The 23,635-nt window shown below is 49.6% G+C and overlaps 1 protein-coding gene across 1 annotated transcript in view; it reads left to right on the top strand.

Annotated features, from left to right (window-relative positions):
• LOC131294820 (uncharacterized) overlaps positions 1-23,635 on the top strand; it is a 38,077-nt gene that overhangs the window by 5,836 nt on the left and 8,606 nt on the right. The window contains exons 2-3 of the mRNA XM_058322866.1: positions 9,802-9,870; positions 21,738-23,622. Coding sequence (XP_058178849.1) covers positions 9,802-9,870; positions 21,738-23,622 — 1,954 coding nt within the window. The remainder of the gene's footprint in view (positions 1-9,801; positions 9,871-21,737; positions 23,623-23,635) is intronic.

The raw sequence follows: 23,635 nt of genomic DNA, 5'->3' as shown, positions 1-23,635 counted from the left end.
TTTCTCGTCTCCTCTCGTCGGCCGAGGGAAAGGCAAAAACCGGTCCATCGCCGCCGACTCTTTGCTTCAGATATCTTACTTGTTTTTTTTTTCTCTCTGCCCGCAAAGGGGTTTCCTCGCGACGTCGACGACGACGACGACGTGGTGATCATCCGCGCGGTTCAACCTGCTCTGTTGTAGGCCGTGTGTTGTGTGTGTGTTCCCCCCCACCCTCCCCACTACTTGTATTCGTGCGTGCCTTTCGAGTGGAAGCCGGTTGCGCGAGTTCACCCCACACCCTGTCCGATCCCTCCCCCCTCTCCCACGTTCTTCCTCGATCGTTTGGCCCATCTCCTTTTCCCGCACGATCAAACACTTCATAGTCACACACACGCGTACACGCACTCAGGCACCGGTGTTTGCGGCAGTTACGCGTGGGCCCTCCCCACCCCACATCCCACCCACCCTTAGAGTGCGTGTTGCGTGGCGTCGCCTGTTTTCCGGTCTGGCTCACCCGCGCACCCTGCTTTCCCACACGAAGCTGTGTGTGTGTATTGCATTATGATCGTCGATCGAGAAACACCCGATTCCATCGTCCTTCCCTTCCAGTTCTTTCTTGAGGCTTTCTTAGGCCACTTTTGGGCATTCCCCGGTGCCGGTGACCTTTTCTTCCTTTCCCTTCCCCGTCCGTCCGGGCGCGCGAGCGAGCGTGCAAGTTTATTTTCCTCATTCCGGGTAACCCTTTCATTCTTTCGGGTATCATTTCTTCGTTCGTTTCGATTTGTATTTTTTCTTTCGTTTAAAATTTCGATGTTAGATGGTATTCCTCAACCCCCCCCCTCCCCCTCCCTCACACTCCTCATTCCCACCGTTCACTTCCATCGATTCATAACTGTGTCTCTTTGAATCATTGAACGCGTCAACGCCAACAGCCGCCTGTTGGGGGTTTCGGCTGTGTTTGCATGTTGTTGCCTTGCTTCCCCCCCCCCCCCCTCCTCCTCCGCTTCCAACCCGCCAACGCCATTCGTTGGATTGGGTCGCCGCCGTTCTGTCGCCAACGATTTCATCGTTCCTTTTTTTTCGTTCCCCCTTCTCCCCCCACCCGGCAATGGTCGTTCGCAATGGCTTCCTCTGTTTGTTGGCTGGCTTGCTTGTGGAATCACGATCCCTGTGCTCCGATGCCCTTTGCTCCCTTTCCCCCGTTGGGCAACGCCGGGCCAATATTGTCCATAAGCTTGACATTGAAAAAACATTTCGACGATCTTTTCGAGGTTTTTAATCGCTTCGGGGACGAATCTTCGCTCCCGGCCGATGATGGTCCGATGAGTAATCGCTGCTCGCGGAACACTTTTGCGTCGCTGCGTTCAGAAAACACAAACGTTTCGAAAATGACGCAAAGCGATCTTTTACGACTCAGCAGACGACCCTCCCCTCCCCCTCCGCTGGCCATGTGTTGGAGGATCCGATCCGGGGAATAGAGCAAAACGAGCATGACGAACGGTGAAGGCAGGCGTTGGCGTGTATGTGTCTCTTTGCCACGTCCATTCCATCATGCACAAAGGGGTGGCAAAATTAGCATACGACTTTGACTGCGTGACTGGCCAGCGACGTCCATCCACCACAACCACCCTCCCCTGCCGCTTCCCGGATCCCGGTGAGATCGATGGTTCACTCCAAACGGAACACGTCTCCGCTTCGGGCATCATCCTTTTCGATTAATCCTTGGCATTGGCTTGGATGAGAGCCAGAGGCATGTAGGAGGAACGTTCCATTGCTTATGGTGTACAAAATGTTAAAAATGAACCTGTTGCTACCACGACGGCTGATAGGAGCAATGGTTTGCATGCAAACAAGTCATCATCATCATCAGAAAACGGTCGTCTCACTTCAATCACAGAGGACTTTGTAAACTGTTACATTCCTTCCACACAAGAAAACTCTCGGTTACGTATTCACGGTATATAAAACAACTGATAACGCTACTGGAATGAGCGCGGTTCATGTATATATGTTCCGGATGTATCGAATGAATGATAAAGCAACGGACCAGACCTTCTCCCTTGGTAAGAAGGGATGTCATAATTTTACTGACAAGTAGTAGCAAAACCACAGGCTCTATTTCGGTCGAGAGAGAGAGAGGGAGTGAACAGTGAGGTAGCATATGGGAATGACCATCGGTGATGATAAACTGATAAAACTGTCTCGATAAAGCAAAGAGGGAACTCCTCGCCGAACCGGAAGGCAACGGCGGTTTTTATCGGCTTTATCGGCGAGGCGCGGGTGACAGTGACAGTGAAAAAGCACACCATCACACACCAAAAACGAACCGCGTGACTCAGAATAAAACATCTTCATCTCAATCGGATACAACAGGAATGGTTGACTGTTGCCATATAAGAAAAAGGGCATGTTTTATTATCTCATCGTGGAGATAGCAGGTCTTTAACACCCACAGACCACCGAGTTATCGCCACGCTTCCGTGTTTCGTAATTCGACACATTGAACACTAATGCAAGACTTAAATTCTTTTCCTTCTCAATGGTTGTAATATGATTCCGTTAACAATTTTAGAAGGGACTGCTTCAAGGTTACAAGACCTTACACCGTCGTTAAATGTGGCTTCCATTTGATTTGGATTTTTTCCGGTGTCTTTGTTTTCGTTTTGAGTTTGGCCATTTAAAAAAACGCAAAATAAGGTTGTTTACTTGAAAGAAGGCATTCTTTATCAAATCCCTTTAGGAATGAAAAGCTCTCAGATTGCCGATAAAATAAGCTTATTTCAGCTTAAATTTTCTTCAACTAATTAAACTGTATGAATCGGACTGGCCAGAGATTCAGGTTGGTCCATTTAAATCTTACTTCCGCCAACCGTCACCGAGCACCGAGTGTCTGCCCAGCTTCCCGGGTCGCAATCCGCCATCCGCGGCCACCACTCGAGTACAGTTTACTCTGGGTGCGCTCACTTCTTCAGCTTGGGCTTCCTTTTACGAGTCGCGCGGGCTTTCAATGCCCGGGAAGGCAACCTCCGAAACCAGTTGTGCCGGTTCCTCCCCGTTTCCCTTCTGTTGCTTTTCGCAACAGGACCAACCTGATCGAGGCACCGCCGTCTACTTCCCAAAGGGGCGCAGGTAACGCCGCCAGCGAGACGCCTTTCGTGCGCAACAGACTCGAAGAAGCGAGAAGCGAAGAACTTTGCGCAGGTTCTTTTTGTTTTTGTCTCGCGCTCCCCCATTCTACCATCTTGGAGGAATTTATAAGCGTGTGTGTGTGTGTGTTTGTGTGATTTTCCCATTCACCAGGGGAAAAACGGGAAGGAGGTTAGGAGAAAGAAGAAACAGTCCGCGAGGGAATGCTCTGCATCGTACGATAAGGCGGATGACGGTGACGACGCGGTGGTGGATCTCTCGAAGGTCTTATGACGCATTCGAGAGACACTTTTCTTTCTGTGTTGCCTTCCATTTTTCGTCCGTTTGTTTGCTGGATGGACGGTGCGGCCCACCACCGGCGTGTGCTGTGTGTGTAGGAATGGGGTGTATGTTTATGTTCCCTTCGTTCGATTCATTGCCGTTTCTTCACGTTGTGCTCGGGTGGTTCAGTTCTTGTGTCAGCTGCTGCCTCCATCCTGGTGGGGTTGCCCACGCGAGAATTGCGTTGCTGCGTTTGTGTTCTGGCGTGTTTGAATCAACTGATACGAACGTGAAAGAAAATCTGCAGCGCATGATGTGTGATTTTTACACGACGATTTATAAACATTTTTGCAGCACTTTGAAGCCGATTTTAAGAGCCGTTTTCTGGTTCGTATTTATCGGGGAATGTCGCCAAGGTGTGGGTGTTGCATAATGCACCACGAACCTTCGGAACTTATATATTCTGGTCTTATTCAGTTATGCTCCAGTCGTCGTCTATACTCGCTATACACAGGGTTTCGATCCATATAATGGAATGTTTCAATAGGTAGAGAGAACATGTCAAAATCATAGGGGATATTTTCAATAGTACAAGCTCCCCGGTGAGTTTGCACTATTCCCCTAGCTGTCAGACACATTCCCCTATATGATTGCAAAGTTCTCTCAATCGGTTGAAAACATCCCATGTGCGTTTAAAATTTTCTCTCTACCTATTGAAACATTCCATTATATGGATCGAAATCCTGTAACGCCAATTTGGGTTCTTTTATGCAGTTCTGTATGCTTCAAATATTCGCCAGCACGTTGGATAATTCCGCAAATGAAAGCCGAACCCAGTTGAAGGCTCGACGCTGAGTAATTGCAGCACAAGAATGTGCACATACTGAAAGAGCAAAACAAAAACGAAACATTTCGTATTTCCACAAGTGTACATGCTTTTCTCAGCTAAAAAGCGAACTGTAAGGTGGGGAGATGGCATGATTGGGGGGGTTGGGAACACAGGCAAGCTTACTCTCTTATCCTTGTCTTGTGATTCTCTTGTTGAAAGGAAGTAAATACGTTGGGCTCCATGCAGAAACCAAAACCCGGTCTACCATAACGCAAAGGCAGGCGATAGCCCAAATTCGTGGTCGAACCGCGCCTCTTTTATTCTCGTACTCTATCTGTCTTGTGGCTCGGTTTTTGAAGCCTGGTGGATGGCAAGAACATGCTGAACAGAACACGCGGATCAAAAGCTGAGCTCAAAGCAGTGATAAAAAAGCCATACAGAGGCCGGAGGGAAATTTTCTGGGGAATGATTTTGGGATGCTGCTTCGGTTCATCTGGTTTTTTTTTTTTTTTGGGGAATCACGCTCTCACGTAACGAACCGCGATTTTCTGCCTCTCTCTTTCTCGCTCGTTATCTCTCGATAGTGTGCGGTCTGGGGCCAATCGCCCCACAGTACCGTCGACGAGACGGGCCAGACGAGACACGGACATCGATACGTTACATTTTGCTTTGGCGCCAACCTGCCGTCATGTCGCGTTCTCTTCAGCGGGCTCCTCCGGAGAGAAAAACAGACTCACGCACACCAGCGGACAAAGGCCGACTCGCGGGGTTCGCTACGCTTACGTGCGTGTGTTGTTGTTTTTCTCGCCGTTCCTCCTCTCCCCCGTCCCACGGCAGGCCCATCTTCGCCCGACCCTCCTTGAGCAACAGACGTTTTCTTCTTCGACACTTCGGAGCTCGGTGTCGTCGTCCCGGCGGCGGCGGCGGCGGAATCGGCCCCTGCTGGTCGCGCGCTTGTTGCGTCTTTTCCTTCGCGGTCGCTTTTTAAAAAACCTTGCCCACTGACACCACCCCCCCTCCCGGCCAGGGTCACTTGTTCCAACGAGCTCCGGGAGAAGCCGAACGAGGAATCTCCTTCCACTTGCCTTGCGGCCGGCTCTTCCTACCCTCTTCTGCCCTTCCTCTGCCCTGCCAGCATGGAAGAGAGGCAGACACACGATGAGCCATTTTGGAGAGGATGTATGCTCGATAACGTTCGGCGCGCTTTGCCTGCTTTGATTCGACTTCGGCAAACGAGGCTCAGGCCCTTTGAAGAGCTGCAACGGAGAACAAACAGCATCCCAGCGGAGGGATACGTTGGCCCAAGGCACGGAAAGATTCGGGGTTCCCTCTCTTCTTCTCCTCCTCCTCCTTTTCCTACCTTCAGTCCAGCACGTTGGATGTAATGCTGCCGGGTGAGAAGAATTGTTGCTCTCCTTCGCCGGGATTGCCGTTCCTGGGAGATTGTCTTTCTCATCCGAAGGGTAAGAAATGGGACGAAAACTGAAAGGACTGGTATGGTGAGAGGAATATTATGGAAACCTCTGAAGCCAACATACTCCCCCCTCCACCCATCCCCCGCTCTCCCATCATCACATACACATAAACACCAGTAGTCTTGTACGTGCATGATGCGGTATTTCTCTCCTTTTTGTTGTATCTTGGGGTTTCCCTTCTTGGCCACCGCAAGTACTTGACTTGAACGAAGTGCGTGCCATACACACACACACAAACATCAATACATGAATTTAAACCACGGATTTGGGAAGAACATAATGAGCGGAGAAGAAGGCAGATGGTATGCAAACACAACGGCTTCATGGTTGACGAATTTTCCGATAGAAGAGGCCCATAGTTGAATTACATTTAAATGCTAGCTTTTCTTTTGATTGCTGTCATATTTTTTAAACGACATATTATTGGACCCTCCGGTATTATTTTATGCATTTGAATATGTTGTAGTCATAGAAACCATAAGCTACAGACGACTTGTTGATTATGTGCTGTTTCGTCTCCTTTGATCATTTTCGGCTGTCGACATTTTTCCATGTCTTCGAAATTGAATCCAAATTGAAAACAGTGAGATTTCCATCGCTTTTTCGAGGCGTGCCTGTAACGATAAACTATTATTTCGTATCCTTTCGCACTTCCTTGCCCTTCATTCCGCGTTTTTTCGTCAGTTTGTTGTTGGTTCGTTTGTTCTTTTCGCCAGAGGAAGCTTCCCAAGCAGGCCAGATGAAACACGCCAGCATTACCACGCTTTGGCGGTTGATCTCTCGGTTGTGTAATTACAGCCAGTGTGCAAACGGGTTTGATTATTTTTCCTTTTTCCGAAGGCAAGCAAAACCTCGCGAGTTGAGGAATTTCTTCTCTCGCCATTTCGTCGAAGGGGTGGTGCCGTTGGCTTGATTAAACGAACCTACACATTTCGAACGTGCACTCACTGAAGCCTGCGTTCCTTTTTTTATCCAAAACATTTCCACCTGCACATGGTTGGACAATTTTTGGTGGATAAACCTGTTTTCGGTTCTGGTCCGTCTGGCGGACAGAACACTTGTTGGGCTTACCTTTTTCTGCTTACCTGGAACTAGTTGGTGAATCGAGGGACGGTGACTAAAGAATTTAAGTTAAAAGAGACCAAGTTGCAGTATGAGCGAATGTAGCAATCCTTGGTCGATTTTTTTTTTGGGAAAGAAAAGAGTCCTTGCTTTGGTTTTATGGCATAAATCGTGTTACTATAGCAACAACATCCAATGATCATGGATTGCTGAGTGTTGGATTCTACGAGTTTTGCTGTGCACAAAAAAAAAAAACAAAACGAAGCGGAAGTTTCTATTTCAAACGGTTTCAACGATGGTGAAACACCAAACATAGGTCAAACTTCAGCTGCTAGACGGCGACGACATTGGTGATAAGACGCTAACTTCACCATTTGATAGGGATAGAGAGTACTTTCCGCCAGACAAAAAAAAGAAATAAGCAGGTTGTTGTTGCCGCCAGCGACGCGCGATAAGCATACCAGATTCAAGAAGTTTTAAAGGCAGAGACATGACGAAAGTCAAAAGAATAACAATTAAAGTTACAAAACGGATTACTGTCCCTTCGCCGGGGACAGGTAAAAGGAGGAATCCCTTGGGAAACCACCGGGGCCTGTCTGTTTAGTTAGGTCCAAACTTTGTTTCGGTGTACGAATCTACGAAGAACCGACCTGCGAAACTGATTGACCGCCGTCAGGAAACCTTGTTTTTTTTTTCCTCCAAAATGAAAAAAAAAACACACCAAAAGCCGGTCCTTGTTCCCTTGGGATAAGGTGAAAGAAAACGGAGGAAAGCAACGGGGTCGCCCTGTGAAGGTTGGCTTTTCATTATTGCGCCCGTCTTGCGGGGCGACTCTTGGCGGAGCAGGTTTTCGAAGGATCGTTCTCTGTCGCATTTCTTTTCGGTCCTTTTCGGGTTTAAAACACTTTCAAATCCTTCCTCGTATACACAATACTCTGTAGAGCGTCAACTTTATGTAAGGTAGTTTAATAAACCAAGGGAAAAGAACTGAAACGTTCGGTGATGATGGTTGCGTACGAAGTTTTGGGAAACTATGATAAGAAATTGGATGCCAGCGGAACGAACGAAACGCATGGCCACGAGCTCTACATCCTGTCAGAATCGGGAGGATGACTCCCGAGGGTGTGGGGGGTGAATTGATTGGGTGATTATTTTCTTCGAGAACGAGCTCTCCGGGGTCTCTTGGTGTTCGATGCCTCAAGACCAACGTCGTTCGTCACTCGTGCGGCTGCTTTGGAGCAAACCGTTGGGAGAAGACGAAGGTGAGGTGCTGCAGCATCAACAGGCTGGGTTGCAAAATGAAAAAAAAAAACAACACAACGAGTAAAAAACACCGAAAACATCGCGATCTTGGGCCGAAAGAGCCGATGGCAGACTAAGGAGAGGAGAGGAGGAAATGATCACACACATTCGCGGGTGCTTTCTCGGTCGTTGGTCCATCGTTCCGTCCTGTTCCTTTCTCTTCGCCTCTCTTTCCCCCCCCGGTTTGGTCGCCTCGACGTCGTCGGCTCGGTGTCGAGCCGAACGGTTGAGGACGGTTGCCGCCAAACAGTCGCCAGCAAAACACAGCATCTCATCACGTCCAAACCCGCCCAGCGGGACCCATCGAAGTGTGCGGCGGCCGGGTGACGGCGTCGGGATTCCTTCAGGACGTTTCGGGACGGCCGGACCGGAGCCGCGCGGAGAGCCGACAATGGATGCAACGAGGAGACGGACGCTTCCCGCGAGAGCATAAGAGCGTGAAAGGTCTAAAAAATAAATAACAACACCAGCAAGCTGATCATCCGCTTTTGGACCAAGGGGAAGGAGAACCGCCCCCCACCAAGTAATAGAAGGGAAAAATCCGACACACACACACACATTTACACGCGTAAACGGACACATGGGACGAGCATGGAATTGCTTCCAACCAACAACTGGACTTCTTCGGTCGAACGGTCGTCGGTCTGATGATGATGCTGCTGCTGCCAATCGCTGCCCCGTTCTGGCATTATGTTGTTGTTCGCGTATGGTCGCGATGGAGTGAAAGGGAAAGAATGAAAGGAAGACCCGCACGCCCGTTGATCGCCGTTGATCGTTCACGCCGATTATGGCAAAGCCGGTCAGGAGGAGACGGATTGGGGGACGGGATGCAGATGATGGGGCTTGCGGAAGGAAGGAAGCCGTACATCGAATAATGCTGGGGCAGGAAAGGCCACGTAAACGTGCCGGGGCTATCCCAAACACGCGTGTCTCCCGACGCGCAGTTTCCACATGCAACTCACTCTCTTGCTGTTTGCTTCTCGCTTTTGCCTCTCGTTATCGGCATCGTGCTTCGGGTTGTGGTGTTGCTGCCCGGTTGGTTGTTTGATGCTTTGATGCCGCTTACGCCAGCAGGAACACCAAGTCGCGGGATTGGAGTTTGGAGCAGATTTTATGCACAACAAATCATAACATCTCATGGTTCATTGCGGCTAATCAGCAAACCAAATCAATAGCTAAGACAATTGAAAACGCCTTCGCAAAGTCTCTTAGATGATCTTTACATCTTTGCAAATATTTGTGTATGAAAGAGGCTGTCATTCGCGCCATTTGACTTGGAACAGCATGCACGCTATTTTATAACTTCTTCTGGGAGCATAAGGTTCACAGTATCGATTACCTTCTCCTTTATCTGGTTCAATGATAACCGGAAGGCCTCGCTTCGCCTGAAGATTTGGGCTGATATTTTCACACAATCCCTTTGAATCTTGAACCTACCCCACCAATCACATAATCACTCGAGTCGATCAGTCAGACAACCTGGAGTCTTCACCGGTTTAAACAACATAAACCGCCCACTCGGGGGATCAATGTGGAGAAGGACGCTTCTGAGGCACAGATTTATGGCACGGAAGCGCAGAAAAACAAAATGCATGGCGAACTGCATTGCCTACCAAATGTGTCTTTTGTCTTTTAGTCTTGGTTAGGAAGTTCCGTTTATTTATGTACTTTGTCATGACATCATGGCAGCGCTAATCAATATTCTTAAAGTACATACTCACTCTATTCCTTCTTATTTCGTTCCAGAATCCGCTGGCCGCAAGACAAACCCGGATATCAAGCAGACGGAGAAAAAGACGGACGCCAAAGTGAAAGGTACATGTTTGTGGCAGTTGTCCCCCAAAAATATCCCCCGATTCTAGAAGATAATTAATGAAGCAAACCAGGGTTGTGTATGTTTGTGCTTTGCTCTGCGATGACGATTACATCATTCGGAATCCAGTCGTCGCAAGCGGGAGAAGAAAAAGGGGTTTCCTAATTCCGTGACTCATTTTTCGTTGGGGAACATTCAGAGAAAGATTCCTTCCACCTTATCCATCGAGACCATCGAGGGAAAGTCATCGATGACTCATGGTGAAGCGGACAAACCTGTTGCATTTCGGGATGCACATGGTGCAAGAAGCTTAACGTGCCTGAGGAGTGTTAGTAGGAGTCATCTTTTCAATCGAACTGATGAATTAATCTGATCTGTTTATTCGCTTTTGCAGGGATTAAAACCTTTACAAATGGTTTACATTTGATTCATAGGCCTTTTCCGCAACAAAGTCAAGTGACAGTGGAGACACCAGTATATAGCGAAAAGCCCTTCACTCGCCCTTCCTCGCTGATTTGATTGCTCCGGCAGAGTTGACAGTTTCAATTCCCTCCCAAGTCGTCGTCGGTCGCACTGTGCGTGCCGTTTCCTTGTTTCGCCCAGTAGTGTTTATTTTGGACACCCGACCCGCGACCTCCACGATAGGGCAGAAGCTAGTAACCAAGAGATTCAATTATTACCAACGACGAAGACGACGACGACGATGGCTATGGCGATGACGATGACGATGGGCCACGGAACGGAACGCACAGCGACTCGCGTTGGTTTTTGAAAATGCATGCATAATAAAGTAAACATGGTGACGGACGAATGACGGTCGCTGGGCGAGGTTTTCGTTTTCATCAAAGCGGCAAAGCAGGCGGCGACGGCGGCGGTGGTCGATGGCGAAGTGATGATATTAGATGGACGGTGAGCAAAAAAAAGTAAACCCTAGCCGACGTTGAAAACACGGCTCCTACCACCGATCTGTGCAAAAGTCAACGATTTGGGCCGTCGGTCGGTCGGTCGGTGCGGCCTCGAGCGCAATGTAAGCTATAAGTGGCCGCCTGTGACGGCATCTCTGTTGCCTGCCTGCCTGCCCTGCCTGCCTTCGCCTGGTCGTCGCGCTGACTCGTCGACGCCTCTCGATGTCTGCTGTATAATAAAACACACACGGACAACTGCGCCACGGTGTGTCTCGTGTGGTGGTGCTGTGATAAGGGAAACGGGGTAAAATGAAACCGCATGAACCTTACTCTCGCGTTCGCGCGCGCGCGCGCTCTCTCGCGGGGTTAGACAGACGGGTGTCGCGAAACCTCCCCAAGAGTGTGTGCATGTGTCTGTGTGTGTGTGTGTGTGTGTGTGTGGTGTGCCCTCCGAGTTCGGTTAGTGTGCCGACCGGCGCGGAATCGCGTAAATTAAATTAGCGATAACGCCACTAGCCGCCGCCGCCGCCGCCGTCGCCGCCATCGCCTTTGTCATCGTCGCCAGCGAACGAAGAAGCCGAAGCAGTGGAGCATCCGCGTCTCTCGCTCACTATCTCATTCCCCCCCAACCCGTGACCGCGATTTGTTGCTAGCATCTTCTTCTACTTCCTTTTCGTTTTCGACCGAGCATCTGTTGCTGGTAACTCGGCGGTGGCGACTGCTCGCATGGCGTTACGGTCCCGGGGAGGAGGACACGATGGCGATAAAGGACCACCACAGGCACTGTAAGCACGACCGGCGGTCAACAGGCGGAAATGTATCACTCTGAACACTTTGGATTAGCGATGGAGCGAGGGGAGGGGGTGTGATTGTGCTTCTTTACACACTCCAGCCAGGAAGAATGATGCTGATTGTGCTAAATGCCCTATGGCTCACTCGCTCCGATTGGGGAACCATTTCCTATTGGAACTGTACGGGCTTTCCTAAATCTTACCCGTTTTAGGGGCATCGCAACCCGTGTGTGCTTGAAGGTGAACATTGAGCGACACAAAGTGGATTCCGATGACGTCAAAACGCGCCGAGCGCTAAAAGCTGAACAAGCGGCGTCGTCGAAATCCGGTGCGTTTGACGAAATGTTTACGGAACGCTTGTCACTTCCTTAAAGCGGCGCAGCCTGCTTCGATTGCAGAGTTTTACCAGCGGAATTTAAAATGTTCGTTAGTGTACAAACTTCTTCTCCTTGGCGTAACGACCTCTTGGTCATGCCTGCCCCCGTTAAGGGCTTACAAGACTTGTTTCCCTGTTGTACGTGGATAGTCAGTCCTCTCGTACAGGGGAGGGTCCGGTCTCGGTTGGGATTCGAACCTACGCCCGTCGAGGTGGTGAGCCCCCCGGCGTGGGCCGATTTTCTAACCGGCGCTACCGCTCGGCTGTCGCAGACCCCCGTATGTACAAACTATTTGTCACTATTATCAAAAAACCTAAACAACGGATAAGCAGAGTTTGCTTGCCTTGCCGACTTGCTCCGGGGCGTTAGAATGAATTGACCTGGAATAAAAGCCGCCAGCAAGAGGCATTGTTTGTGTCGAGCAGGTGATCGCGAAAGGACGAACGTGTTCGAAACTCGAGCTCAAGTTGCTAATTCACGCTTCCGCTCGACTAAATTAGACCATCACACTCTAAGCCGCCGATACTAGCACGTGCTTAGTGTATGTGCGCACGTTATAGTCAGCTGAATGCTTGATACTGCTGCAGGCCGTTAGATTGGCCGTTGCGTGACTCGTGACAAGCGGGTGCTTAGAAGAAAAAAAAGCGAAACACAACGCGAGGGAGACGCAATCGGCATCAGCGAACGGTTGTCTGTTGTGCATTGGACCTATTGGGTCCTTATCGGATGCGAAACGTTTGAATTTGCGGTGGTGTGAAACCGAGTGACAAATCCATTTATTCGTGATATATTCTGCGGAGGCGGCCTTTTTCAAAACTATCAGCTTCCAATTGATTGCTTCACATAAGTCTGTTAATTAAATAGGATGTAGTTTAAATTCCTTTAAATTTCCAGAGATAAGATTAGCAAAACAAAAAATCTAATGTAAAGGGATGTGTCTTACAGATATCATAAACAGTCTAGGTTCAATATCCATAAGAAGTGGTAGAAGTGTTAGTTGTCCTTGTATACTAAATTTATAATTTTCACTATATTCTATGCATATATTTTCAAAACTTTGAAATCTTTGGTTCAAATGAAAAAACTTAGCTAATCTTGAAAAATTTACCAGTTTTTTTCTCTAGATCCCAATGACCTTTAAAACCACCGTTTTCATGGTCTTGCCCTTCTTTCTAACATCAGCTGATTTTCGGTGGTACGTTTTTCCGCGTGTTGTTTTTTGTGTGTGTGTGTTTTTTTATTCGTGGCGCTTTTTCCACTCAACTGCACCGGTCTCGATTTCTAAGAAAAATTTAAAAATAAAATCATTTTCCTCGCTTCCGTTGACAGGAGGATGGTGGAAAAAGACACATGAGAGCATCGCGTGTAGTGTTTGCAGGTTGTTTTTGCAATCTCTCTGCCGGCTCGCGCGCATCCTAAACGATCGCCCAAACGCCAACTCGGCGAGGATGTTTTTGAGTTTACGATCGACGTTCGTTGTAACGCCAGCATTTAACGGCTTTCTGGCACCAAAAACCGCTCGTTGCCAGGCTCAGCGCAGGGTAGGAAGAGGGGGGGCAGAGTCGAAGTTGCTGACATGAAACGATCGCAGGTTGAATGAATTAGTTTGTCACGATCAGCACGGCGGTTTGCTTGTTTATGAGTGTTTTCGTTTCGACGTCGCAAATTATTCACCCAAGAATATACCTTTTAAAACTTCCCTCCTCCTTTGAAACATGTGTTATGTTCGGCTATTCATTTCGGGTTTCGGAGCTTCGTCTTCGGAGTTTCGGGAATTCGGTTTTATTTTTTCTTATTTGTCAACTTCATTTGCAACAACATGTGAACCTTTCCATTGCACCGGTTATTTACACCTGGTCTTATATTATTACTGTCCCAAACTACTTACTTACTTTGCGAATTTTAGCAACAGATGGAGGGTTCGTAGCGATAACGTGAGTAAGAAGTTGTTCGATTGATCTGACCATCTCAATTAGATTAAGCTACAGGAAGATGTAGCACATTCTTGCCGCATCAGTTGCCGAAATAAGGTGGCATCGGTCAAACACAACATTAAACCTTCACATCGGCCTCTTAGTTGTATTGATTTATATCTCGTTTTTTTTTTGGTTGCGTGATCAGCCCCCCCCGCGGGCCATTGTACTTAGATTCGCACTTTGTTTCGTTGCCAAGGTTTCGCAGCCAAATGTGGAACACGTTTGATTGGCAATTCGGCCTTCCAAACCGACTAGTTCACACCATGTAACAGATGTTTTACAGCAAAATTCTGCTTTAACAAGCGTGCAGCGCATACTTCACTCTCTCTTGGAAGAGTCTCCGCAAGGTCGCTTGCACTTTCCCGGATGCAAGTTTCCACGCAAAATGCATCCGAGCGTGGCTAATGTTTCCTACGCCAGCCCAATCGGCTTCGACTGTCGTTAGTCATCGTCGTGCGTTCGGTACCTTTTGCGATAAAAAAAACGGCGCAAGATAACCGAACCAATAAGCCAAAACAAAACATAAAGGAGTTAACCAACGGGGCTTTCCAGGTGCAAGGAGGCACCAAACGAAAACCGCGCGGGTTCCCATATCTCAGGCGGAATTCAAAATCCGGCGTGAAAAAAAGCAGGATCGAACCTTGCACGCACTCACCAGTTGATGGGTGTTTCTTATCGTGTGAAGTTTGAGCAAACGATAAGAATAACACCCGCTTTTAAACCTAGATAAACTCGGAGTTTGTTTGGAGAAGGAACGAGAGAGTCGACCCCAGGCGCGACGTGCTCGACAAGTCCGTAGGTTAATCTTTCAAATCCAGCGTGTTTGCTTCCTTTTCGATCGTAACGGCAGTATTTATAATCACACGCCTTTCGCGTCCGATGGTCCGACCTTCTCCAGAAAGGGGTGTGTGTATATTTAATGTATTGAAATATCAGTTACGACATTTGTTTGGCATTCTTTGCAGTTTCTTATTGCCGTTGGTTCCGCGTTTCATCCTGATCATCTATTGCTCTTTTTTTTTTGGCAGGAAGCAGCTGTTGCCCGATGATTGGTCAAATATCTTATCGGCCTATCTAGTTACAGAATATTTGAGGAACGAGAAAGAAAGACAAATCCAAATTCGCAAACATTTCCCCTTGATGAAAATGGCTTTCCTTTTTAAGTCTTATGCAAAGCTCTCCATGCTCGCTGATGTGTTTGGCTCTGTAGATCGTGTGTTGCCACATTAGTCTTTGGACTTTGTCCCAATTGTCCCGACTTCCAAGCTCTGTGTCGGATGCCTTAACGTTCTATCGTCGGCCACGCTTTGCTTGTTGATACATATTTCACTTTATTTGTGGTGTCTTGCTAATGCGTCGTCTTGCGGGACAGCTGACACCCACTCGAAGCACATCTTGCACGGTTTCCGTAGCGTTCTCGCCGTTCGCCGTTTTGTTGGCTGATGGAGGCACAATCGCGCTGTGGCCGCCCCACATTGCCATCAACCCCATGTCCTTCCCTTCTCCCCCTTCGCGAAGAATGGAGAGTATTTTGGTCTGGGAGAATCTGTTCTGACGACGTATTATCACATCGCGCTCGTCAGTCCGTTTCCGGTTAGAATATGATTCGTGAAACCGCTCCTCAGCAGCAGACCTTCTCCAACTGAACATTCGCGGACACAGGGAATTCCTAAGACTGCGTGGTCGCCGTCAAGCTCGCCATATGGCGACGGTGAGTAATGTATCCAGCTTTAACGATGCGTTGCTTCGTGCCACTCGTGCAATATCTGTTTTTCCTTCCCGCCTCGCTCCGTTCCAGATTCCATTTCAACCCGCCTACTCCGTCTGCCACGCGATGGCGGTGAAAATTGCATACTCATAAAATTTCCCGCCCGGCCTGAGGTTTATTTCTTCATCTATTTCTACCCGAGAATCCCCCCCCCCCCCCACCCCCCCCCCCCATCATCTCTCTGCAACGAGCAGAGGGCCAAAAGGAATGGAAGTCTAGTCAGCCGTTTGGTCTCTGTGAGTGTGTTTTTTCCGCTGGCGAGCGCAATTGGCTCACCAAAACAAAAATAAAGCCCCGTCCGGTTGGACGCGACGGTGGGTGGGTAGGGATTCTTTGGCGAGGAAGGAAGCGAAGAAGAAGGAGGTTGAACCGAGGAGCCGGTGAGGAGCATACAGCGTTTCTTTCGAAGATCGTTCGATCCGAGTGATCGTGCTCGAAACGTGAAGAGCGCAGCGGGGCAAAAAAACGACAGCCAAAACAACACACACACACGGACGGGGATATCACCTCCTTGGTTGACGCGAGCTGTTCAGCTGGTTTGGCTCTTAAAAAGTGGCGTGTTTGCTTGGTCAGTTAGCGGCCGAGCGAACCCCCTCCCCCCACGCCTTTTCACCCTACCTTACTCAACTCATGCTCGTTATGGCCCCCCGGATGAAGAAGAAACCCCCGCGCGCAAGACCATAGTCCGTTAGCCCGAGAGCGCCACTACATTTTGCCAGTTTGCGCGATTCATCATCACCCTCGGAGCGTCCACACCGCGTGAGGAGGGGTGTGCTATAGGAGTGGTACCCCGGTACAACACACCATCATTCACACACACACACACGTTGGTGTGGCCTCGGTTGGCCAGTCGCCGGGAAATGCGCTGACGGGGCGACGCGGAGGCCCAGGCCGTTGCACATTCCCCCGTTTTAATCTCGATCGTATTCCGCGGTGTTGGCATTGTTTGCCCATCTGAATCGCAAACGAGAGGGAAGGTAGCAGCAGAAACGCCCTATAAATCCAGGGGTTGGCAACACCACCTTTTGGTTTGGTTGGGGAAACTAATTGTCACTGTCCGCATATCTGGCATTTTGTGATACAAATCTTTGCTTTGAGCTACATCAAATTAAATGTGAATAAATGAATTCCAGATAGGAAATGTTCCGATTAACAGATGGACAAATCTTAAGCCAACCCTTTAGGATGTAAATACGGATACGTGTATGAATACGCTTTTCATTTCGATATTTGTATTTCGTTCGTTGGGGCTTGAGTATGAATGAAAACTCAACCGTTTAAGCAATGTGTCCAACGTTCAACTAATCAAATAGCACTAGCTTTTGCTGGATGGAATGCAGCATCTCTTATGTTCCAGCGTCTCCGATTAAATATTTCTATGGCGGGAAATGACAAGACTTACTTTCGCGCCAGGCAAGTTGCACAAGAGATGCATCTCTTGCCGACCCCTGCCCACCGAACACGCACACGTACACAGCCATTCGCAGTGAGGGAATGAAGCAGGTGACGAAGCGATCTGATCCGGTGTTGTGGATGGTGGATTGTGGGGCAGAAAATATTAATACGCGCGATCGCTTACATTCGCCGCCCACTCGCGCCTGCGATGCGTTGCTGCAAACTGGCCACCTATGTTTGTGTGTGCGCTCGTTTGAGTAGGAGTCGAGAGTGGAACAGTGGGGGTGGAAATGGGGTGGGGGAGAATACCAGTGCCACGCGAAACATTTGCAAATACAACGGGGATGGACGGGGGGATGGTGGGTCGAACCAGGTGGTAGATATTTCATGGAGTGGAAGATATGTGGAGTGGGGTGGGGAGGGGATCAACGTGTGGCGGTCGTGTGTCGTCGAGCCGGGTGGGTTTCGCAGAATGTTGGGTGCTTTTCGTAGGCAAAGTGACGCGAAACTCTGCTTCGAATCGAATCTCCCGCCACAATGGCGCCTCCGGTTTCTCTGGTTCTCGCGTCGTGTTGTTGGCGGCATATCTCGCGCACGAGAAAAAACCAACACAAATACGATGCGAGCGCGCAAATAGCGCGCACCCCGACCGCTCGCGATCATCTGTGAAGTGTATTCTGGTATTTTAGGCCTTAGCGAGAGTGAGCGGAAGAGAAGGGAAGACTCGCGCCCCGTGAGTGTTGACCAGCGGTTTCCTTTTCTTTCGCACTATGATAAAGCCGCAAAGTGCTACACCACATGTCATTATCGGGGCTCCATACATATATTCTACGACCTATAGCACTCCACCCTGCCACCCATTTCCCCTTTCCACCCCGTTCCCGATAAGCCCATTGACCATCCGTGTCTAGTTCAGGCCGGAGTTGATGAATGTTGTTTTCTTTTTTTTTTTTGCAAAGTCTTTCCCCATGAGAAGCTCCCCGCTCTTCGTCGCGCCTTTATGCCTTTCCGTTGGTCAGTTCGAGCAAACCAAAAAACATCCCGAACCCCGTCGATAAGGGTGGCGTTTTTCGTGTGTTGTTTCCACGAGGGATTTTTAAGTGCGCGACGCGGCGCTTCTCTTCTGCCCTCCCCGTCCATCCACCTCCACAGCACACCGTTGGAATATTGGACGGTCACGCGGCACCCGGAATCCAGCTCGCGAGGTGCCGGCGTTAGTTCTTGTTTTTGTTTGGTTTTGTGTTGTGCGCGCGACGATGAATGGTACACCTTTCGAGTGAGAAAGAGGGAGAGAGACAGCGAACGAGGTGTTTTGCGCCCACCTTCGCTTTGGGGCTTGGGACCGGTTTCCTCCTGCGAAGGGGAAGAGAAAGGGGGTTGGGGCTCGAGATCGCTATGGGGTTTTTCGCTGATGATGACGTGACGCCGCGACGACGACCGACCGACCGACCGCGTTGGAAGCGAGAGACACCACACGCTTGCGTCAACGACTTTTTTCCGCACATCGCAGCACAACTGTGTGTACTTGTACACACAGTGTTCGTAGAGGGCGGGTAGGTGAAGCGAGGGGTTAGGAGACTGCCGGTAGAGGGCATGCACGCGCGTGTGCCGCGAACTTACGTTCGAGAAGTTACGCTGTCCGCGGTCCGTTGCGGTCGTCGTCTTCCAATTCGTCGATCATCGATAACCGTACGTTTGTGTGTGTGTGCGTGTGTTAAGACCATCCCTCACACGGTCCGCCTCAATCCGAACGGAACGGACGGGCATTGCGATCGTGATTCCAAACGGTCTGTTTTCGAACGAATCATTCCACCAGCCGAGTTGCGAGGCCGTTACGAGGAGGAGCAGATGGTGGGGTGCCGGGTGACCGTCGCTGATCATTGTTACAATTGACACAGATCAGCGAAGAGGAGCGGGGAACGAAACGGGCGCAATGGGGTGGTGAGATAGTGCGTGGTTCCACCGACGTTACGGTATTCTCCAGCCCAATTCGGCCGTGCAGTATTCCGTTTGTACTGTTTGGTTGTCCAATGTCAGACTGATTTAAATTCAACACAAATGCTCTTTTACAGCTGATAAGAGTTCTTTTTGGTGCTAAGACAAGTTCGGTTCGTCGGAAATGGAAATGAGGAATTTTGGGGGAAGTATCTCTAATGGTTTGAATTATTTCTAACACCTCTCTTCAACTTTAAATTCTTATCTGGCGGAAAACAGCATCAATTTGTAGTATTTTAGGCGTTTAATCTGTATCTGTTGTTGCTGGTTTTATCGCTTTCCATAAATCGTAAACATTGTCCAACATTATGAGGCAAATCCTAAAGTTCTAAGTGACCATACCAATATCCTAGTATATTTTTGTATTTCCATAATTTTTTCGGGCATTCTTGCGTAGAGCAGCACATTAATTCCCATGTCTGATCTTCAACCGTGAAGGACTCTGTAGTGCTAGGCAGAAGATTGACCATGCTGACTAATACCTGCGCGATTCCATCGGTTGGAGTTCCATCATCATCAATAAACGATTATCAAGCAATAATTACATCGCTCCCAAATGATCGCGCTTCTCGCGAGTCTCGCCCTCGCCTGCGAACAACAACTCCTCTCCTCTTGGCGCTGTACCACAAACCTGTTGCGCAAGTTGATCCGTGAGGGCTCTTCCCTCCTACGAGGGGGTGGCGTTCTTTGAGGCTTCCGTCAACCAAATGACGTCAGCATCAACCCGCTGGTGTGCGTGATCATTGCGATCATGTCGATGATGTCGACGAGGAGTAGGATGAGGTAATTCTGGCCGGATTTGCATTTGGCGCAGCTGATCGACTGATGATTCGGTGGCTGTGAGAGATGCTTACCCTCACAGCCTTCCCTTTCAGCCTTACCCGATGTGGGGGTGAAAATAATATTGTTATTGCGCTTAAATCATCACCCCCCGTAGAAACTCATTATTGTTCACCGAAACATCAAAAGGAACGACTTACATATGAGGCTTCGCTTCTTTGGTGTAGGTTAAGGTGAACCGATGCCGTAGGCATTTTATCTTTTTCACCACAACATTTCCTCCTCATGCGTTATCGCGTACCTTTTTTCTGTTTTTCTTTAGGGTAGGAACATTCCTTGGCAGGTAGGAAGGAACATTCCTTGGCAGGAGTGTCACGATTAGACACATTGCTGCTCTTACTCACCCACTTTTTTATCATTTATCAAATGTATTTTGTCTATTTCATGAGTTTAGGGGGGGAAATCCCAAGATTACTGATATGGCAAAAATGACCACCAGCGTCACCAAATATAAAACTCCACCTCTCTTTCCTGAGGCGAGGCAGAGGCTTAGAATGTTCGCGATCAGTAAAAGCCTCCACCTGGAATCGAAATTGTCCATCAATTTATACTTTTGCTTAGGCCAACTTTACAAAAATTAACCAAGGATAAGGAAATTGAAATTTAAATTCAGAATAGTACTTAACGGAACTATGGTTGAGTTTATAACGTTTCGTAACCTTCACCCACGGTGGTGGTATATGGTAATATTTTTCTCGCTCCTTCGTTGGTTTCGTCAAAGCAGATTGTTTGCGATTGAAAACGAGTTTACGCCCGATTCCTCCCACCAAAAGAGCACCGACGGTAGAGAACCAGACTCTCGACACAAATCTATGTGGGTTCCGTAACCGAACCGATTCGTCTGACGACTTTGGCTCTCCTCCGTATGCTCTGGTCGCCTAAGCAAGCTGGTTGTTGTTTGTGTAAATATTGTGGCGAAATATAATTCTGCAAACCATCCACCCACCAGCATCAGCTGCAGCAGCCTCGCGGTGGAAAAGGAGGCCCCACTTTCTTGCTCAGAATTCCTTTGGAGGTGTTCATGTCGATGGAGGTGAATTGCCAACTCCCGCGTCCGAGGAAGTGAGTGAAGTATCTGAACGTGCAAGTTTGCATTTAGATCGTTGTGCTAGTGACAGTAAAAAAAAACTGGACTTGATCGAAGGAACCATGTGTGAGCGGGAAGCAGTCCGCTTCACCGGCCTGTGCCTTGGACATAACTCCAGCGTGGTCTTGTGTCGGTCTGGATCTTGTTTCACATTATGATTTCCATGCCGCAGCCCAGTAATCTACCGAGTGTCAATTGGGTAAGATTGAATATTGTTCTGGAGGAGGCACTAAGGCTTGGAAGAACTAGAGGTGAACTAAAAAATTATCTTTATACCCTTATTAGACGAGGATTTTATCTGTCATCTTTGCCCAGACTTTTACTATCAAAGTAGGCTCTGGCAGGGCGTTTGACATAAAAATGATATCCGCTCGTGTAATAACGCAAAGTTTCACCAAATGGGTTTTGCAGTTATCTGATCATTTTCATTTTTGAATTTAGCATCATAACTAATCTGTGCCATTTTCCATTGGACACGTTTGTCTCCATGAAATGATGATTAGCTTGTGGTATTGATTATTGTTCGGTTCTCGGTTGGAGTACGAGCAACGGAATCCCTAATGGGTTGCCCTCTTGGACGGGCGCACTTTACGCGGCCCCCGGTCCACCGACACCTAGGATTTACCTAATGGATTGTTTTTGCTTTTGCGACGGAATTTTCACTACAATCGGCACACAACACCACTTGTCAACCTTTGCTCACGCGTTTTTCTTTTTCTTCTCTCTCCTTTACAGATGATCCCGGAGGTGGAGGTGCGCGAGGTGGGAAGGCGGCGATGGAGATACCCAACCATCGAAGCGAAAGCAAATTAAGGCAACAGTCCAACGGTGGCGATGGAGAGCCGGCCAAACTGACCTCCGCCGAGACGGGGCGACGGGGCGGTGGTGGTGGAGTGACGGGAAGCGAGCGCGCGGAAAGCAACGCGGCCACACGGAACACGTCACCGGCGACGAGTAACAATAACAATAACAGTAGTAGTATGTCCCGCCTTCCTGCGCCGGCGACGACGACGACGACGGTGGCAAGCAGTGGAGGTGGTGCACCGTCGGACCTCAAGTACCTGCATAAAAAATTCAAACGTATTGCCAGTGCCACCGTTACGGAGGAAGACGACCAGAAGCAGCGGCAGACCGTACAGGAAAGGGAGCCAGAGAGCGCCAAACTGGCGGTGCGGGAACCTGCGACGGGAAACTCGTTTCTAGCGTCGTCCACCCCACAACAGCAACAACAGCTGCTGGTCCCGTTGGTACGTCCATCCGCCACGGTGGCACCACTCATTTCCCACCCCACACCACCACCGTCTTCCAGCGTGTCGCGGCCATTAGTGCCAAGCGCTTCCCCCCATCAACAACACGCCAGTGGCGATAGGAGTGTCGCTTGCGGTGACCCTCCCGGTGACGAATCTACCAAAATTGTAGCCGTACGGACACCGAGTGGTGGCGGCGGCGGTGGAGGAGGAAGCGGAGGAGCAGGAGGTTTCAATTCGGCGAGTGGAGGTGGAGTTCCGACGGACAATACGCTTTCGACTGCCCGAGCTGATAGGGAAGCATCTGCGGCGGTCGCGGCATCGTCCGCGGCCCTTATCGGTTCAAACGCCGGCTTCGATTATCGCCAGCAGCAGCAACAACAACAACAGCAGCAACAGCTACAGCACCAATATCATCAACTCCATCCCTCGCTGCATCCTGGAGTGGCCACTGTTGCCGCCTTCCAGCCCCAGCCGCTGTTGCCCCAGCATCATCATCATCATCATCACCATCCCCAGCCCCACCATCTGCTGTATCATCATCATCAGCAGCAGCCGCACCAGGGGCTGCCACCCCAACAACAAACCAGTGCAAACAGTGCTAGCGGTAGCAGCAACAACAGTAGTAGTAGTAGTAGTACTAGCATAAGCGGTAGCATTAGTAATAGTAACAACAGTAGCAGCAGCGGCGGCGGTGGCGGCAATGTGTTGTTGCTTCCACAATCGGCCATAGAGGGAGCAGCGGCGGTAACGTCGTCGTCGTCGTCGTCGTTGTCGTCGTTGTCGTTGTCATCTGCTCCTGCTGCTATCAGTGATAACTGTGATTTAAGTGTAGCGAATAAGCTCGCCAAATCGCCCTACTCACCGCTCGGTGGTGGCGCAGTTCAGTACATCGTGGCCTATCCGCAACAGCAGCAGCAGCAGCAGCAGCGGGCAGTGGATGGAACGTTGCTGCTGCCGATCACGAGCGAGAAGCTAAAGTATCACTCCGCCCTGCACTACGCGAACGGTGCACAGCCGCCGTCGCATCGTGGTCTATCGTCGTCTTCCGGCGGATCGTCCGGTTCGCCGTCCCCTCCGAGCTCCGTTATCTCCAACCTGGGAGCTACCAGTGGTCACCACTTCGCAGCGGTGAGCAGCAGCAGCGCAACGACGTCCGGTGCGGCCGTCGGCGGTGGTAGTGCACCTGCCAATACGGCCGTCGTTGCCCCGGGACCACCGGGCCGGTACGTTTGTCCGTACTGTCAAATGAACTGCAGCAAACCGTCGGTGCTGGAGAAGCACATCCGCCGGCACACTAACGAGCGACCTTTCAAGTGCGACCTGTGCGGTATCGCCTTCAAGACGAAGAGTAATCTCTACAAACACCGTCGGTAAGTATCGGGC

This window comes from Anopheles ziemanni, chromosome 2 (genome assembly GCF_943734765.1).
Source record: "Anopheles ziemanni chromosome 2, idAnoZiCoDA_A2_x.2, whole genome shotgun sequence".
Taxonomy (NCBI): Eukaryota; Metazoa; Arthropoda; class Insecta; order Diptera; family Culicidae; genus Anopheles; species Anopheles ziemanni.
This window is presented reverse-complemented; position numbering and strand designations above follow the sequence as displayed.